The 20,653-nt window shown below is 31.5% G+C and overlaps 1 protein-coding gene across 2 annotated transcripts; it reads right to left on the bottom strand.

The window, feature by feature from the left end:
- Positions 1–186: 186 nt before the first annotated feature.
- LOC148282798 (facilitated trehalose transporter Tret1-like) lies at positions 187–19,225 on the bottom strand. 2 transcript variants are annotated; one of them, XM_088224535.1, is made up of 3 exons: positions 19,044–19,225; positions 1,663–2,060; positions 187–1,547 (listed from the first exon to the last, which is right to left on the bottom strand). In XM_088224535.1, exons 2-3 carry the CDS (start codon positions 1,933–1,935, stop codon positions 594–596), a joined length of 1,227 nt encoding a protein of 408 aa, XP_088080661.1. In that variant the 5' UTR covers positions 1,936–2,060; positions 19,044–19,225; the 3' UTR covers positions 187–593. The 2 variants fall into 2 exon arrangements, with proteins under 2 accessions (XP_088080661.1, XP_088080660.1); XM_088224534.1 differs by lacking the exon at positions 19,044–19,225 and adding an exon at positions 13,717–13,851.
- Between the last annotated feature and the right edge of the window lie 1,428 nt (positions 19,226–20,653).

The following is a 20,653-nucleotide window of genomic DNA, read 5'->3' as shown; positions in this document are numbered from 1 at the left end:
TAACATTCACCATTCTGCCTATATTTAAACATCTATATTCCTTCAATTCTTTCATCTGTTGATGTTTGTGAAGTTAAAGAGCTGAAACCTTTATTTATGCAGGTGAGATTCATCTAATTGAATTATTTCACCTACATACTAGGCAACGCCTGAAAATGTTATTTTTTCAATTTCTATACTTCTTCATGGACCAGGTAATTTATCAACAATATGTCATAAGCCCTGCAGATGCCTAGACTTCTATATTACCTTTTCTTAAATGTTCTTCATCTCTGTTGTAATATGTTAATTTAAACAGCTCCCCAGGGAGTTGAATCTAGTCCTTGTCTAGATACACAAAGGGATTTAATATAAATCCTCATTTTTATTACTGTAAACATTTACGAATTGAACTTTTTATATCTTTTAGCCCTATTCTTACTTTTAAACAATGTAATTACGTGTAACATTTCTTTCATTTTTTAACCATGAAAATTATTATTGCCTCAATTTTTGATCTATTTGATTTCAATCATCAAATTAAACAGTTTGATTATTTTGTGTTATTAAATTTTAATTTAAAACTATTAGTAGGTACTTTGTCAAATACTATTTTAGGACATTTCTTCCATTTCTTCTTTAGACTTCTTCACTTTAGTAGCTTTCATTTTAAGTCCGTCCTGAATAACCGCGAAAGATTGTCCTTTGGTTTCCGGAAGTAGAATTAAAATGAAAATAAATCCAAGTAAAGAGAAAAAAGCGAACCCCAAAAAGGCAACGTAAGTTCCTAAATTGTCAGCCACAACTTGATAAAGCTTAGTTACTGCGAAAGTAGTGATAGCTGTATAAGTTTGTATAACGCATGTCGCTAAAGATTTTATATTCGTCGGAAACATTTCTGATGTAATTGCAAAGGGTACTGTTGCTAAGCCTATTGTATAAGAACATATAAAAACAACAATTGCTGTAACTGGAATCCACGCTACGTGTAATAAATGTACGTGTAAGTGCTTCATTAGGAAATATGATCCAACAATTAAGGTGGACAAACCCACTCCTGCAGATGATATCAGAAGAAGTGGTTTTCTCCCAAGACGATCCACGAGAAGAGATGATATTGTTGAAGTCAATAATTGAACACTTCCAAACAGAATGCAAGCTTCTTTGGCTCCCATGCCCCCTTCTGCTTGGCTAAATATTTGTTGAGCATACGATATCACAGCTGTGCTGCCGCACAATTGTTGTGTTGTATATACACCTAAAATAAGAATTAAAGCTCGTCTGTTTCCCTCGACTAGAACCAAATCTTCCCATTTTCCTTTATGTTTCATATCTTCTATCACAAATTTGTCCATATTTTCTAATTCGGTTTTCACGTTCGTCCTTCCACGTAAATCCTGTAGAGACTTTTCAGCTTTTTCAAGATTTTGGTTTTTCAAATAAAAGTACGGAGACTCGGGTAGCCACATAAATATTAAAACAAAGGCTATAAGAGGTATCATATTACAGCCAGCGAGAGTTGTAATGGAGACAAATGGCCCAATGCAGTATTGCGAGAGAATACCTACCTAAAAATGAAAACACAGTTAGCAAATTATGGAAAAACAACGAATAAACTATGGAGTTTTATCAAGAAATATCAACAAAAAATATCAATATAATTAAATATCTGGTTGCTCTGACCTTTGACATAACAGTTATTAGAGTTGCCATAGATCCTCTGACATTATCTGATGCGATTTCTCCCAGATACATAGGAGCGGTTGTATAAACAATTCCATATCCAATTCCTGATATTACTCTCGAAAGATACAAGATTAGAACTGAGTTAGCCTGCATTATGAGCACCCATCCTATAATGTAGGGCACGGCGGCCAGTAAAAGAGTCGGTTTTCTTCCCAATCTTTCGACCAGGTATGCGGCAGCTAATGGACTAGCTGCTGAGCTGAGGATCATAATGGAAGCTATCCACGACGACTGATCTGGAGTGATGGGGATTGGCGATGATGGATCCAGCAGTTTAGGGAGAGTAGGAGAAGTCCATCCTACTGTTGTTCCGGCGGCGGCTGTTATTAGTGTTGCTGTAAAAAAATACAAATGTAGTGGTTTGAGATTTTCTTACCACAATTTACTGCCTTTTAACAGGCATCAAAACAGATCAAAGCGCTATTGTTAAGCAGTCAAGATGAGTATTGTACCATTGATACACTAAAATTAATTAAAACGCCATCGGATAAGTCAAAGGTCAAAGGGTTGAATCTATATATTATTCAATGTCTGATGTTACTTCATTGGACTGACGTGTCTTAACCCAAATTAATTTTGATAAAATTTCTCGGAATGTTTAATTTAATTTGTATCTTAGGATATTTGAGTTAGTTCAAATGTTTGTAGACAAAAGACTGGATTTCACCGCCTCGGGAGTCATTAAGATTAACAAATTACAACAGGGATGGAGAATACCTTAAAGAAAGGAATATAGAAGTCTAGGCATTTACAGAGCTTATGACCTATCATTGGCTGGTTTAAGTGACCACTTTACACACTGTGTAACATTCATCATTTTGCCTATGTTTGAACATTCATATTTCTTCTATTCCTCCAATATGAATGTTCAAACATAGGCAAAATGGTGAATGTTACACTGTGTGTAGAGTGACCACTTAAACCAGTCAATGACAGGTCATAAGCTCTGTAAATGTCTAGACTTCGACAGTCCATTCTTTAAGGTATTCTCCATTCCTGTTGTAAATTGTTAATTTATATCTGTAAATGTATGAGTCCTATTATTGTACTCATATGTCATACCTGATCTCCTTCAATGAATATTTATTTATTGGGGAATCGTTTTGGCGAAAATCATTTTTGTGGCATCTAACAAATGGACCTTATTTAGTAAGTTGTTTAAATATACGTAAGTAATTATTATGATTATGTTAATTTAAACATAAAAGGTTTTGTCAATAAAAGATGAACTACATATTTAAATTTAGTCCAAATGTTTGCCGACAAATGGATTTAAGCCTCTTGGGAATTATTGAGATTAAGACGGAAGGTACAACAGAGATTGAGTAAATATTAGAGTAGAAATATGGAATTATTTTTTACAGAGGTATTTACAGAGGTATTTGGTTGGTCTGTCCTTGGTTGGTTTAAGTAGCTATTTAACACAATGTGTTAAATTCACTATTCTACCTTTGTATGTACGTTTTAACATCCATATTTCTTCAATTCTTCCATCTGTTGATTTTTGTAAAGTTCTATAACTTCCATATCTAAAACTTGTATTGAGCCCTATTAATGTTCCTTATCTATGTATGTTGCAATGTGTCGATAACACGTTGAATAATCGATTATTTAAGCGTCATTTATTGTTTAATTTTGTGTTTTGATGCAAATGTGAAAATAATTGCGGTACTCATTTTGAGAATTCAAAACGTAATATTAATGTATGTATTAATAGTGAAATGGGACTTATTTAAGTGTTCCTGTATTTAACCTATAAAGCAATTGATACTGTTCTGTGAAGTTTGTTTGTTAATTACTCTGACAGAGAAGTGAATAAGTTATTGCACTGAGGGAATTTCTAGAACTCGAAGAACAAGTTTGCTTAGTTCAAGAGAAGGAAATTCATTCATTAAGGAATCTTAAGTTATACATTGATTTTAAGTTTTGGATGATAATTTTAGCATAAATTCATTACTTTATTGTTCATCCATAAGTTTTGAATGCGACAACGATACGTACTGAAGAGTGTAAACATGCAAAATAATTAAATAAAAATTAGGTAAATGATTTTCCCAAACAGTAATTCGAATTTTTTAATATTTTTTAATTACCTTCGTTGGTTACATGGTGCCTGTACCCAGCAAGTATTTACGTATTAGACCGTCAAAATAGCAGACGAAAATTCATTTCAATTCAGAATATTAGTTATTTGAGTCACTAAAAAAGGCGATAGTGATAATCTCGAAAATTCGGTTTACTGTCACACCTTTATAAATTCTAACAAACCGATTAACACAAAAACTTGTCTCCTATCAACCTGTAGAATAATCAAGCTTAAGCAAGGGCTTTGCGACTAGAGACCATACCCAATTAATTCGACTACTCATAAAAAAGTTAACTGGTTTTACCAACTGGTCCAAGAAGAAGTTTATAAATTGGAAAATAGTTTTCAGGCGTTGCCTAGTATGTAAAATAATTCAGTCAGATGAATTTCTTCACAACAATAAAGATTTCAATTCTTTCAGTTTCAGTGCTGCAGAGCAGCGTTTATTTTGTAATTAAAAAATACATAAAAGAATTTGTTACCCACTAAGTCTAAAGACTTTTCGGTGGGAAACATTTTTTATTTTTTTTAATTTTTTATGACAGGTTTAAATTACATTTATTTTATTTGTATTTTACAGATTTAGTTATAAACAGGCACTATAAAGTATCAAGAAGATATTCTTCAGTTCTTTAACTTCACTAAAATCAACAAATGGAAGAATTGAAGAAACTTGGATGTTCAAACATAGGCAAAATGGTGAATGTTACACAGTGTGTAAAGTGGCCAGTTAAACCAGCTAATGACAGGTCATAAGCCCTGTAAATGCCTAGACTTCCATATTCCCATATTTAACGTATTCGCTATCCCTGTTGTTATTTGTTAATCAAGATATATAGTAAGCAAATAAAAGCTTTGCTTCATATATGGTAAACGTCAAATGACGTATACTGAAATTGAACACGTTAAATACTTAGGACTAACAATAGACAGACAATTAACATGGACAATTCATATCAATAATTTAATTAGCAAAGTGGCAACATTATCGAGTATTTTTTTAAAAATCAAAAATTTTATTCCAAAAACAGAAAAAAATCTAATGTATGAAACCGATGTAAAAACTAAAATATGTTAAACGCAACTACTATGTGGAGCAGGATATCAAAATGACATAACAGACTACAAAGACAACAAAATAAAATATTAAAGTTAGTATATGAATTCCTTACTTAACTGCAACTAGAGAACTTTTAAAACAAACTAAGCAATTAAATATAACTGAACTCTTTCAACTAGAATCATTAAAATTTATCCATAAATTAGCCACTAATGTAATTGTAGACGAAGAACTAAAACTTGTAAAAAATTGTAGTCAACATGGACATAATACGAGAATATCAGACAAATACCATATACAACTTTCTAAAACAAGACAAGGACAATCAAGACTAATGAACCAGGGACTGAAATTATACAATAAACTACCAGACAAAACTAAACAAAAGACTCAGACAAACTTTTCAAAAGATGTAAAAAATATCATTTTGAACAACAGAGTGAGTATAAATGAAAAATGTACATATTATTTTAAGTAAAATGAATGTAATAATCCGTAAGGGTTTATAAATAAATTTTCTAATGAAAAAAAAAAAAAAAAAATGTATAAAAAATGAAAAAAAAACTAATACGGTTCGTCAATTCAACCTTATTAAGTGTTTGGATTATGCTTAAGGTCTCAATTCTATTCTAAATTAAAATTTATCATGTTCCGTTTTATGTGTTCGTTTTTATTTGACGGTAAATCATCAGTGTGGTCATAGTCGCATGCAAGAAATAAAAATCCACAGATTAACCACTCTCAGAAAATTCAGAATAGTACCCCAGAACATGTTAATTAGATAAATGTGACAGTATTTAGGTAGCCGATGATGTTAAACGAAGAAAATAAAAATTATTTTAAATTGAAAAATGCACAGGATTCCGTAATTAGATTTTTTCAATTAGTAAAACTTGTATGACGTATACAAATATATGTATAACATACAATAAATTATGCATATTACATAACTAACTTCACAAAGAACAAAAACAATAATTTAGTTCATTTCATCATTATTCCCTTTCCGCACCTAATAGTGCATAAGATACGGCATTTGTACACCAACCGCAGCGTAACTTGATCACTCTTGTCACAGAAGGTAAAATGATCAGCCTTACGCTTCATGTGCCCATGAAATATTCTAGCGTAAAAACAGGTTAAGAAAGAAAACATGGACGTATTCGCATTTATGGGGCTTATGATCTGTCAATGGCTGGTTTAGTGGCCACTTACACATTGTGTTACATTCACCATTCTGCCTAGTGATCTATATCACTGTTGTGATATAATAATCTTAATTGCTCTTTTTGAGTTGCAATCTAGTCCCATTTGGACATACTCAAATTATTGTTGTGTAAAAACTAAAAACACGTTTATAAATATATATTAAATGCCGAAAATTTCGGGAATCGAACCCGAGATCTCTTGCATGGTAGGTAAATGCGATGACCATTTGATCACTAGATGGACTTGACACTAATATAGAGACAGAGGAAAGAAATAAAGATATAAATAAACAAAAAAAGTACAAATCATACTTTTATTTTTTATTTTTTGTTTATTAAGAAAAACAACAGCAATACAAAAAAATATACACAACATTATAAAAAAAAACATAAAATAAAGCCAAATCAGTTTTCCACATAAATACAATTATAAAAATCCAGTTCAGTTAAATATAATTTATAGAAGTGCATGTGTGCGAGTTTTTTTTTTGTGTGTGAGGATGCGTGTTTAAAAAAGTGGAGTGTGGTTTTGGTAGGTATGTGAATATGTGTGTGATTGTATATGGGTATGAGGGTAGGTTTAAGGACAGGGTAAGTGTGTATTTGATATGAGTGAATAGAAACAATTTAAAATTATAATGTAAAAAAATATATATATTTTTTTTTTAAACGAAACATAATTTTTTTCAAATAATAGTTTTTTAATTTTGGTTTTAAAAGTGAGTTTACTGCAATTAAATATGTCTATGTTATTGAAAAATAAATTATAATTACGCGTCAAGCGAATCAGAGGAGAGTTCTGTGCATAGTTGGTGCGAACTGTGGGTACATGGAAAAGAGATAGATTCGTGTGACGGGTGCGGTAGCCAGGTACGTTAAGGGCCAACTCAGAAACCAGAACAGGACTATCAAGACGTCATACGAAATGACTAATATAATAGATGGATTGATTTAAAAAAAAAGTGCATCCCCTTTCGAGCATACATAATACCTTCTCGCACCAAACTTAAGTGACTTAACAATAATTTGAGATTGTCCAAATGAAAGTGTCCACTCAAACCAGCAAACGACAGAGAATAAGTCCTGTAAATGCCTAGACTTCCATATTCCCTTCTCTAAAATATTCTCCATCTCTGTTGTAATTTTTTAAGTGATTTAATTTTTTTCAGCAGCTTGTCCCCATATACCCAACACCGCATCTGAAGACATAAGTGTCCTTGGCGGTGATCACATTCACGGAAAAATGATTTGTTGTCGAACGAGAAATGCTGCCCGAAGGATCTCTCTGTAATCTGGTAGCCTAAGCAGCTTTGTACTGAAATACAATTATTCAGAAGTACATAATATGCGCTTTATTGAATTGACGAAAAGAGTGAAGAGAATTCTTCACTTACTAGGAACAAATTGATTGGACATGATCAATTCGCCGATATTCTTACAAAGCTTTTTAAATGCCTCAAAATTGTTTTTGGAAGCCACCAGATTTGCATATCAGACAAGACCTATAACAGAACTACGGATAGTAGCAAGAAGCTCAATTCCGTAACCATAGAGAGCGGGAAGGAGACAAGACCACAGGATGTGTTCAGAATATTGATTAGGATATCCGCAGCAGCATGAAGAGGAATCAGTATATTAAAAACAAATATTTTTTTATTAAATTTACCATGACCTGATAAAAACTGCGATAACCCAAGAAGATTTTAAGCTCTGATGCATTGAAGAAAGAAAAAGAAAGGAAAGCTTCCTTGAAGGGGAAGATTCCTATCGCGGACGTGTTTTCATGTGGTTTTTTTAGAGTTAATATTTTTATACAAAAGTATTTGTTTATTTATTTATTTTATTTTAATTTATTTGGGAAATAAACAGTTCTACATACATATTTATGGTAAACGAATAGATATGGTGTATAAACTCAGAACTAATAACAGATTTCCACAAAGTATACAAAGTCAGTAAAGAAAATGTATTACATATTAAATAAATACATATAAGTTCATACATATGAAAATGTTACTTTCCTGTACTCGTAAATATTTTTCAATAATCAAAGAACTTTTTATATTTTTTAAGAACAGTAAGTTATTGTAAATTGGGCAGGATTAGGACAAGGATGCTTGAAGAGAGGATAAGGAGGGGAAGGGAGATGTATTATTATAATGTCTACTAAGTTACAAAATAATTTTTTAATCTGACAGAGTGATGTTTGTGTAATCTATATCTTTAAATTTTGTATTGTACACTGAAAAAGTCGTACGAAAAAAAGCATTTTTAACATACGATGTTTTACTTATTGGTACATGAAACAGGTGGTACCGTCTACAAATCCTGGCTGGCACATGTATTGTTATTAAACTAAGTAGTTCTGTACAGTCAACTATTCCTGTCATAATTTTGTGAAGCTGTAGTTGGTCCGCACACACTCTGCGGTACTGTATGTTCGTCTTCTTCTTATGGTTCCTCTCCCCGATGGAGGTTGGAAATCATCATTGCGATTCTTACTTTATTGGCAGCTGCCCTGAACAAGGACTGAGTGCTGCAATGGAACCAGTCGCACAAGTTTTTAAGCCAAGAGATGCGCCTTCTACCTGCACTGCGTCTCCCTTCAATCTTTCCCTGTAGAATGACTTGTAAAAAAAAAAAAGCAAATAGTATGGAAAGCCTGCAACTATTATTGGACAAAGTTTATACGGCAAGTTTGAATAAAGGGCTAGAGATGAATATTTCCAAGACTAAATGTATGGTTATTCGGAAAAAGCCACAAACTTTCCCAATGACTTTAAAACTTGGAGCGCAGTTTATTGAGCAAGTTCATCAATATTAATATTTAGGAATGGGATCACTCGCAAGAGATCAAAGTCAGAATAGAGGTGGCGCGAGACTGCTTTTTCAGGATGCGTGACCTTCTTTGCAGTAGAGACTTTAATTTAGACCTCCGAATGCGCATTACTCGATGTTACGTCTTCTCGGTACTTTTTTACGGCGTCGAAACGTGGACACTCACCCAAAACACTTCAAAAAAGATCGAAGCCTTTGAAATGTGGTGCTACAGGAGGATATTAAAAATCTCCTGGGTGGATAGAGTCCGAAACGATGATGTTCTCCGACGGATGGAAAAATATAAAGAGGTACTGAAAACTATAAAGAAAAGAAAACTTGAGTACTTTGGGCATGTGATGAGAGGCGAAAAATATAAAATTTTACAAGTCATTCTACTGTATGTTAGTATTTTATTTTATTTAACACCGACTTTACCCTTGTGTATCTGTAAAATTTAGGCTTTCGTTTTTCATTTATTTCGCCAGGTAGTTAGTTGTGCGTGACTTACTAATATTAACATTTTTAATATATGCCCTATGAATGTGGTTATCATAAAATAAGTCACCATGGATATGTAATATAAGATAATATAGAACCTTCCTAAATAAATTCAGCAACTTTGGGTTGTAAATTTCTGTAAACACTTTACGAAAAGGATCAGTATCCGAGGTCGACTGTATTAGGACAGTAGTGACGTCATACAGGGTAGACAAGCAGGACAATAGCACAAGATAAAGGAGCCCCGAGAGATTAGAGCGGTTAATAAGGACCAGGTATGGCACGAGGGATGGCTTGATAAGGGAAATGTAAAAGGAAATAAACAATAATACCTGAAAGGTACTTGTGTCCCTTGCTGTCTCTTTCTATATATGATGTAGGTAGGTTGATCCTTCAAATAACTAACGCACATAATTAGTCAGATGACGTTATTTTTGTAAGAAAAAACACTGTTTTTTAGTATGTCTAAACTGCTGGGTGTTATCTCCTAGGGAGTTTATGAAATTTAATATAAATATATTATAGATAAAGTCTCACCCACAGGATAAAGGTTTCAGCTGTTTTACTTCTCCAAATATTTTTATAGTGTGCAAAGCGATCACTTGATATACTATGACATGTAAACTGTCATGTAAATGCCAAGACTGACCTAACATAGTCTAACGCAATATCTACCTATACGTATTCTTCTTCTTCTTATCAGCCCATTTCTCTCCACTGCTGAATACAGGCCTCTTCCGAATTTTTCCAAATTTTTCTGTCCTGGGCACTCTGTTTCTGTCTCCCTACTTTCCTTTTATTTTCGTAGGATCTCCAGTTTAGTTATCTAGGGTCCACCGATCGACTTCTTGTCTCGCCACATGACCCGCCCACTTCCATTTTTGTCTTCTCGCTCTTTCTGCGATATCAGTCACCTTTGTACGGCATCTTATCTCCTCATTCCTTATTTGGTCTCTCAGGAGACGCCCAATATTTGTCTTTCCATAGACCGCTGAGTGCACTTACTTTTGTGAACACTTCTAGCAGTGAGTGACATGGTTTCAAGACCGTATGTTGCCACCGGCAGAACACAAGAGTTGTAGACTTTGGCCTTCAGATTATTTTAGATTTCTTTATTTCTGAAAACGTGTTTTAGCTTTCCAAACGCAGCCCAACTTAACCTGATTCATCTAGGCAGTTCCACAGTTTGATCAAATTTTCCCAATTTGATTTTGTGCCCAAGGTAAATAATGTACTCGTCAACAGCACCAATAGTTTCACTTCCAGTACATATGTTGCTATGTATTGGACTCAAAATCTTGGTTTTGTGTTTATTAATTTCCAGACCGATCTTTCTAGAGGCTTCGTATAATTCTTTTACCATAGAGTCCAGTTCATTTACCTCTTCACTTATTATTACTATACCGTCTGCAAAACGGTGGTGATTTAGATACTTACCACTTATTCTAACATTATCTACTACCATTGTACACTTAGTGTCCTAATTTATATTATTTTAATTGTTCTTTTAAATAAACAGTTATATTACCTTATTCACTACTTATAATATATCTAATCTATTGTTTTTTACATTTCGATGACTCAGTTTCATACAGTAATAAATAGAAACTACTAGTTTTCAGAAAAGGCTGTCCAAAGTTTTGAAACATCTAAATTGATTGATAACAAATAATGATTTATATATTATACTTCTTCTTAGACCAGATGGATTCATCAACAACATTTTCAGTTAGTCCAAATTTTTGTAGACAAGAGCTGGATTTAACCCCTTAGGGAGCTGTTATAGTTAACATATTACAACAGACATGAAGATTCTTTTTTCGTTTTTTTTGTTTTATTTATTTTTTCTTTAAGTCTATTGTAATATGTTAATATTAATAGCTCCTTAGAGAGTTAAATCCAGTCCTTGTCTACAAAAATTTGGACAAACTCAAAACATTTTTAATGAATTATATATGTGAAATACATACACAATATCTACTAGTTTTAGTCTAAAAAGAGATAAATAATAATCCTTTAGAGTAGAATTGAAGAAAGGAGGGTTTTTTTCAATTTTTTTTTTGTTATCGCTCTATGAAACTGAGCCATCGATATACTCTTACATTTATTATATTTTTAAACTTTTTATATATTTTTTGTTTTCTGCAATTTCTTAACTTTGTAATCGTATATTCCTTATCAAAGATGCACACTATCTCTACGAATTTGTATTGTTTTAAATCTGTACTAATAACGCAAAAGGATAGAAGTCACAAATGACTTACTATAGAGACCATTTTAATTGTTCAGCTTTAGGCTAAATATTTTTAAAATTTTATTTTTATTGAGCTCAAAAGACATTTTTTTAAACCAAAAACAGTCCTAGTCATCATTATATTAGGTACTAATTATTCATTTAATTCACCAGTACTCGCATGCGGCGACTTGCAAATCAATACAGTCTTGATTAAAAAAATATTTAAAAAAACCCCGCCGTTGCTTGGAAAACAATGAATAATTTTGTGAATTTAATAATAAATTTATTTTTTTCTGTTGCGATTTTTATTTTCGTATAGTCATTCGTATTTGTATATATTATATTTGAGTACACCACGATATAAAAGCGTTAATAAATGAATAAAATGATTCATATTGTTTTTGAAGAAAGAGACAATTTTAGAAGTGGACTTCCGTTCTTATGCTTCAAAAGTTATCTAATAATTGTACACACCGCACGCGCCTGATACATAAAATAAAGAAATGACTAATCAGTAAAAAAAGGTTAACACATCTCGGCAAAACAAATTTTAAACTTTTCGAATTCTTGATTTCTTAGTTTTATATTTCAATCCCGAGATTATTATACCCAATGAGTAAGTATATATGTACATATCCTACACTGTACAATTTATACATATTAAAAATAGCATAAGTGACATAAAATACAGGAGATATTGTCAATAAAACTTTTATAAAAATAAACCTAAATAAACACTCAGTAAAATAACAGTTTTTCCGATTATATTTATTGAAATCGGCTGATGGTATTTTACGATATCGAGTTATTCCGTGAACGATATAGAAAAAATACATTTTTTATTCATCTTTAATTAATGAAATTAATCGATCACTTTTTTATGGATAATGATTGAAACGCTAGGTTTTTGTATCAACAGTTCACCCTGAAGTTGCCGTTTGTATGGAGGTCAAAACATCGACACAGATCGCACAAAATCACGAAATTACAAACATCACGGTAGTTAGTTACGAAATCGAACAATTTTATTTCTAATATTCTATACAAGCATTTACTCTTAAAAAATTTATGTATGGTGTTTTGCATTTTAATTATATGATTTATTTTTGTTTTAAAATCTATCCCATCAACAAAACAATCGTGTTTAGCGTTAAAAAGTACCTACATGTCGTAGAATAAATGGATTAATACTATCTAATCTTGTTGGATTTTACAGATTTTACAAACAATCTTTCGGCAGCATAATCAATTACAGAAAATAGTAAAATAATCTTTAAATTTAAGATTATTATAATTTATTTAATATGTGCAAAAAATTTAAATGGTAGTATCAATTCAAAGATAAATTTTATTGTAATTCTGTGATTACTCATGTAAAATTACTTTTAAAATCACCGGTTGGTAATTTGAATAGTTAACATTAGTTTAATTACTAAGATGAATTTTTTTAACATAAATAACAGTTGTATTTTTCATAACACAATACATTTTTCTAAATATGACAACTGCGAAATTCGTAATATTACATCAAACTAGCGTATTTATTAAGATAGCTTTATTATTTGATTTCTAAAACAAAAATATTGCAAATATGATAAAGAGACTTGCAGTTTTCTAATACATGCGTTTGATTAATACTCGTAATATCAAACAACGGAAGAAAATTCTTATCGCTGCGATATTGATACGACCAGATTTACATTTATATCCAAGGTTTTTGACAGATTACTATCGAGTGTTTCAATGCTTATCATTGGCAAAATCTAAATTAAGAGACCCGTATTTGATCACAATCTTATTTATTCCTAGAATTAAAATAATGTACGCGGCGTATAAAATGACACTCTTGACACGAGTTTGGTTTTTCCGAAAATAGCTCAAGAAACTTTGCCAAGCGCTTCAATGCAACTTTCAGCTTAAGCAAAACGCAGATTTACTTTAAAAAGATTATTAAAGTCTGATTGATTGTCAAAGCTATAAATACAGCAACACATAATAACTAAATATGAAATAAAATAGTAAAATGAAAACGACTTAATTTCAACGAGACTAACTATCTGGATAATAAATAAATATAACTTACCACTGAGTGCAGTAGCAAACTCTCTCCAATACAAAATAAAGGAAGACATATTAATTTATTGTTAAAACAGTATAAATACGGACATTCTGCTCACAGTCACTCGGCCATACTGACACTGCGAACACTATACTAACTTCATTTTTCATTTTTGTAAATAAAATAATGTTTATCTCCAAACGGTTTAGACGGCGAGAAATCCCTTTATCTTTTTTAGAGATTGCTGTCATTTGGAATAAAGGTACATTATCCTCTAGACATATTGACATTATTTCAAATTAGTTACAAATATTCAAATTATTAACAAAAGAGCGGCTAACAAACAAAACAGAAATAGAATCTACAACAAGGTTTATTGAACGATTAAAATACGCTGGCAGGTACTTGAACATAACAAAGACAGACAAAATTTATATAGATCATTCGCGTTGATTTATTTATAATTTCTGTGTATGTTATAGAAACCTTACGACGAGAAAAATGTTAGTCATTTTGAATATCTATTATTTACAAACAAGCGCATTTATAAGCAAGAACGTTTTAATAGAACCTTAAACTAGATACAGTGTAACGAGAAGCTTCATGTAAACAAACAAATCACGAGTTTTTAGACTGATTCCTGAGGCGACTATACCTTCATTTAACGGGTTATTGAGATACGCAGCATTTGGTGTGCCAATGTCGTGCCCTTTGCACTACTAGGTGCGGATGATAACGATGATGTAAAATAATTTTGGAAAAATATATTTTGTTAAATTATTGTTGCATCAATGGTTTCTTATTATTCTATTTTTAGAATAAAACCTAATATTAGAGTCCTTATTATACCATCCGCATTCTGAGAAGGACTGTGATTATTTCCTATAGTCTTTTGATATTATAGGACGAATAAACTTTTTAACCAATCACAAGAATCAACGAATTATTCAGTTATATCAAAATCCTTAATTAAGATAAATCATTTAAAAATAACCGATAAATGGATCAGTTCTAAGTTTTATCCGATTATTTGAAAATCGGCAACAAACCATAACGTTGTTTTTACATAAAGTAAGATAGAGATAATAAAATGTCACGCCGCTTTTTCTGCATTATAAATACCTCGTTTTCTATACGTTATCGCAACAAGCTAATGTGAAATCGCTGTTTTTCCGACTATTGGCATGTCCTACGAGATGAATATATTTTTTCAGCATAAACGGCCAAGAGGTCTAAATAAAATGACGGATCACAATTTTATGTTTAATGAGCTAGATTATTGTATATTTTGTGGTTTTCCGTGTCCATCAAAATTTGCACCGTAAATATGTTTACGGTGCAAATGTTAAATTGTACACGGCATGACCCCTTTTAATTTTACAAAAATCTTTATAAACAATAATAATACGAATTAAATCAGACGATACCATTAGGTAGCTACTGTATATCACACAAAAAATATTGTTAACTTTGGAAATTCATAAACGTTCATATTGATAATAACGCTTGTATGATTATTCGGAATTTATTGATTAAGATACAGTGGAACAATTGGTTAGACGGCCAAATGTAAAAATGGCGTAGCGGGTTTGATTCCACAATTTAAAAAAATCCAAGAAAGATTTTACTGGATTGTTCAGGAGGTTGTGATATTTTTCAAAACTTTCATATCCTTTATTTCCCACCTGCTGACGAATCTCTAAAACAGAGGCTTAACGGGTTTTTTTTTTTCTAAAAAACAATAACTATTCTGAAAAAAGGTTTATCGATTTTACTTATGCAAAATCAATTTGAATACATAATCGATTATTAGGGCGACATGTTTTCCACGGTCACGGGCAGTATTGAATTTCTATAGGAATGTTACAAATCAAATGTATAACTTTATAATTAACGTAATATCAATTACAAACTCGGGTATATTACTTTTCTCTGTTAATTATCGCTGAACAATTATACAATAATATAAAAATATATTTTTACTGGCTATGCTTTACATAATTTTGTGATTGTATGTACCTACATTTCCAATGTTTCCATTAAATTTATCTTGATGTTATTTATCAATACACCACGATATCATTGAATTTAATTGTGATTTATTGATCACATGTGTTCCACTGTTTTATATAATTATTACATAGAATACAAAGCACAATAAAAAAAATATTCAATCATACTCGTATACACACCATTAAAATGGTGCCAACTCTGGACCAAAAATATATTTTTTCATCTTCACCCGCTGTCACAGGTTTGCTATTTACTTTATTCATGTCGACGATTTGAATCGCATTACAGCGTCCATAATAAGAGTTGATCATATTTAAGTATATACGTCGCGGTGGTTGATATATTATGCTGTTTGACAATATGATATTTGTGTTGTTTCACAGTCTACGTTTTTATGATTTATTTACTACTAGGTACCAGGATGGCTTAAATAGAATATTGCCAAAAGTTTGATCTCTATTTCTTCTTTTATTTTTCATATTCGGTGACTCCCCGGTCTCCCTAAGATTACCTGCTAGAAGGAAAACTTTTCTGTATGGTGGTCGACCAGAGCACTCTAGTGCACATTTACTCTCATTATAATTTTTCTGTCAGTCTGCCGGATGCACACTTCAGGACAATTTTTACAATTCGAGTTGTAAATACCGTCGGTTTCGAAGAAGATCTGGCCCTTCAAATTTCAGAATATCTCTATTTTTTTTAGGTGTGCTGTAGACAGTGTTTATGGCGTGTTTTTTTAAAATAAATTTAAGCAATTATATCTGCAACATTCTGTTCATACGGCAAGCATGCTATTATTTTAGCTAGTAATGTGTTCCGTTTGTTAGTATTAGACGTGGAAGCTTTTTGTTTCAGTAAATATATTTTTTTAGTTTCTTCAACGTTGCATATAGCAACGACTGCGGCACGGTATAAATTCTAAGTAGGTATATAACGTTACATATAATATATACACATAAATAACTTCAACTATGATGATGGACGTTGTAATACAATCCGAAATGTGGGAAAAGAGTGATAAATAAAAATGTAGATAGCGGGATGTTCCGATTTAAAAAAAACCAAACAAAACACTGTGCCGTTTCACCGTAGGGGTAAGCTGAGAGGATAGAACGCCATATCAATCAATATTTGCATTGAGATCTCGATTTCTCTACATTCATACATTTTTTCATGCGCGCACGCAGGAGACAGATTTTAGACTTGAGGTATCTTTACAAAATAATTCATTGTAATGTTGATTCTACATCTTGTTTAGAAAATGTAGCCCTGAATGTCCCCAGTCGGCGATTGAGATCGTACACTACATTTTATCTTCCAACCTTCAATAATAATATGGTTCACTTTCATGTATCATCACGTATGTTAAGATTATATAATTATGTAGAAAGTAATGCTGATATTGATATCTTTAACGATACATTAATTAATTATAGGAGAACTGTAACGCAATGTTTTAATTTAAATAGTCCCTTATGTTAGTTAGATAAAATAATTTGTAATAAACTGTTGGGATAATTTTTATTTTATTTTTTTTAATTTTTAAAAGAATTTAATTAAGCTATTCGATTTTAAGAAAAATCAAATAAATAAGCTTTTTTTTTTTACTTATTTGCGCATGTTGTGCGCATATAATCGAGGTATAATATCTTAACATAGCAAATTGTGATTATTATACCAATATCCTATGTATTGTTTTTTTGTTTGTACACCATAATGAACAAAATAAAATGAAATGAAATAATATGAAATAAAATTAAATAAAAGAAATGAAATGAAATAAAAAAAAATAAAATAAAAAAATAAAAAAATAAAATATAAAATAACATAAAATAAAAAACATATTATAAACGCACTCTAAACATTAGCATAATTTCAATCCAGAATCCGTCAAAAAATCCTTTTTTAAAAAGGGATTTTGAGAAGTTGAATATACTACAATCGGAAAGTGAAAATTAATAAATTCACTTTGAGCGTTGGAAATTTCAATCCAGAGCGCGTCAGTATAAGTTATGTTAGATAGTATATTACTGGACTAGGACTGCAGTCATTTATCGAGAAAATGGTTTCAATCCAGAGTGAATTATATATCTTTACAATTTTAATTTTAATTAGTGTAGATTATTTTAATTCAGTGCTCACTAACTTCTTAGAACCTACACAAGTTTTGTATGTTTTGATGGTAATTTTGATATTCTGGCTCGCAACTCAGAGGAAAATTGGCAAATTGGCCCAGACTAGAAAAAGGTTGCTCATGCCTGATTTACATACACAATATTGCTTCTAGAAACACTGTGTTTGGTTTTATCTAAGTTCTTAGTAATGTTTACTTAGTTATCAATTTCTTTTGATCGTTGTTAAGAGTTTTATCATTTTTATGCCACTTACACTTTATAAACATTTGTGTTACGGATCCAAATAGGAATATTAAAATAAATTTAATTAATCTAATATTCATAAAAAAAATATCATCTTATGACAAAAAGTCATAAAAAAAAATCGAATACAAAATTCAAACACATTTTCGCCATCATTTCCCTCTTCGTAATGCGTAGTGCACTGTAATAAAATAATACATGCAGGGTAAATGATTTTTGCTATATTGAAGGTAATTTCATCAATTTTATGCTTCAGGTGCCAGTTCAGAAACATTAAAATATTACAATAAATGCGCTCTCTTCCTATTGGTTTTGCTGATACTAAAAACCTTTTTTTTGTCAAAAATCGAGAAAAGTTTTTTTATTTTTTTTTATTTTCGTAGGCCGCGATTTTTATTAAATTTAATTCTACGGTATCCATGCTCCTTTAAGTGGGAGTTTGACATGTTATGTGGAGATCTTTTGTCGGATACTGTCATTTTTCCTCATGAGCAAATTACAATTACACGAACAGTAGAAACATTCGTTAATTTACTTGTACAATCTAATTATAATACGAAAATCCATTGATGATATATTGGAGTGTAGAACCACCTTTAAATCGGGCATTTAACTTTTATCTTAACAGCCAGAAATCGAGCCTAAGATCTCAAACATGGTAGGCAAACTAGCCGCACACTACGAAGTGAACTTATCTCCACTAGATTTTCTTTTATTAGGATTTATATCTGAGAGTAATCATGAGTCGAAAACGCTCATCCAGGGTTCTGATTCTATTTAACACACATAATTGTTTCTTTCACCCGTCTAGACACAGAGAAAGAGGAATCAGAATCATCGCATTTTCAACGCCTGAACATCCCCATAAAGATAAATATAAAGCGGGGAAGAATCGACTTGATCAAGAAAAATTAAAAAGTGGTTCGATAAATAGTTTGAATTCAAACAAAATAAGCGTACCTTTGTAGGCGTAAAATTCTTTGTAAATTACATTTTTCCTTTGTAAAAATGTCTCTATTTATAGTTTTACTTTATTAGCATTATCCGCAAGACGTCCCCAGCGAGCGCGAGCGCCAGTGTTATGGAAATACGAAAAATCCGCAACACGACATTGAACGTAATTCAAATGTAAATGTCGGACTGATGTGTAACAAAATGGGAGATAGCACAATGCGAGAATCTGTCTTATCTACGTAGTATAAAAATACATATCTAATGATGTTTGCAGAGGCTGCTACAAGTCTAAAGGTATGTGGCATCTCCCCGTTAAAAGTACCATAAGTAAATAAAAAGTGTGTTTTAAATTCATTATTTTTTTTTAAATAAAAATAAATATTAGCGTTCTTATAATTTACCCAAATATTTGAATTTTGGTGGCCATTTTCAACAAGTTGTAAATAACTCACTATAAGAAAATGGAAATCAAGTTGGGGTAGAGTGGGGTTTGAACCTTGGACCTCCGGCCCGTGAGTCCGCAACACTAGTCACGGGACCACAACCCGATTCAATTTAACTATGACATTTAATAGAATTTGGAACGCAGTTCACCGTGTCACTCTGCCATTACTAAAAAGTTCATGAAAACCGCAAATGAGTGCATAATAGCACACTTACACGAAATGACCTTATAGTCATAACATTTATTTATTTATTTAAATGCCTTATAGGGTTTTACATTTATACATTTATTACATGTGCGGGGTTCATAATCTATGATCAATGACACACCCACACGCGCTAAATAATTTCACCTGAAATATAAAGTCATCCAAAAAGCAAGTCAGCATTTTCTGTTGAATTTAATTCAGTACATTCTGCGAAACACGAGATCGACGTTCTGCAGTTCATTAACATCGTCCTTACCATGGAGATATGAACAACAAAGGACGAGAACTTCTTTCGAACAGAGATCTTTTAGCTTTATGGCTCGTTGAATTTATAATAAAGTTAAAGATATTTTTTTCACCCAACAAAATGCAAAAAAAAAAAAAAACCAGTAGCTTATTAAGTAAGGAAGACAAGAAACTGACAGGTTATTAAACTACATTGCAAGGTAAATTGTATTAATATTAATACTATCCGCGACAGTTTAAACACTAAAATAATGACAAGAAAGATAAAATATACACACATACATATATATGTATGTGTGTATGTGTATTTATATATGTGTATGTATGTGTATGTAAGGGTGTTTATGTATATGTGTGTGTATATATGTATGAATATTTATGTGGGTATGTGTATGTGTATGTATATTTGCATGTATATGTGTGTATGTATGTGTATGTGTGTATGTACGTGTACGTATGTGTGTATGTGTATGAATGTTTATAAGGGTGCACACGTGTGTGTGTATGTATATGGAGATATATAAAAATATATATATATGTTAGTCTGCCTTAGCACGGGTCTTCTCCTACTAGGCATTACTTTATAATATATAAAATAAAAAATAAAAAATAGAAAAAACCTCTAACTGGGGTAGGAGCTCCACCAACTCTCAACAATTAAAATCCTAAATACGAGTATATAAAAGTTAACAATCAAAAGTATTTTGATAAAACAAC

This window comes from Micrasema longulum, unplaced genomic scaffold (genome assembly GCF_059751315.1).
Source record: "Micrasema longulum isolate JH-2025_06_02 unplaced genomic scaffold, ASM5975131v1 h1tg000292l, whole genome shotgun sequence".
NCBI classification, from domain to species: Eukaryota; Metazoa; Arthropoda; class Insecta; order Trichoptera; family Brachycentridae; genus Micrasema; species Micrasema longulum.
Note: the sequence above shows the minus strand (reverse complement) of the source record. Positions and strands in the feature narration are given on the sequence as shown.

Bases quoted from the DNA above. Each gene is read 5' to 3' on its own strand.
- LOC148282798 (XM_088224534.1), bottom strand. From the start codon at position 13,765: ATGTCTTCCTTTATTTTGTATTGGAGAGAGTTTGCTACTGCACTCAGT. The intron at 2,061-13,716 runs GTAAGTTATATT...ATTTTTTTACAG, and splicing joins GTTTGCTACTGCACTCAGTG to CAACACTAATAACAGCCGCC. The intron at 1,548-1,662 runs GTCAGAGCAACC...TTTCATTTTTAG, and splicing joins TAATAACTGTTATGTCAAAG to GTAGGTATTCTCTCGCAATA.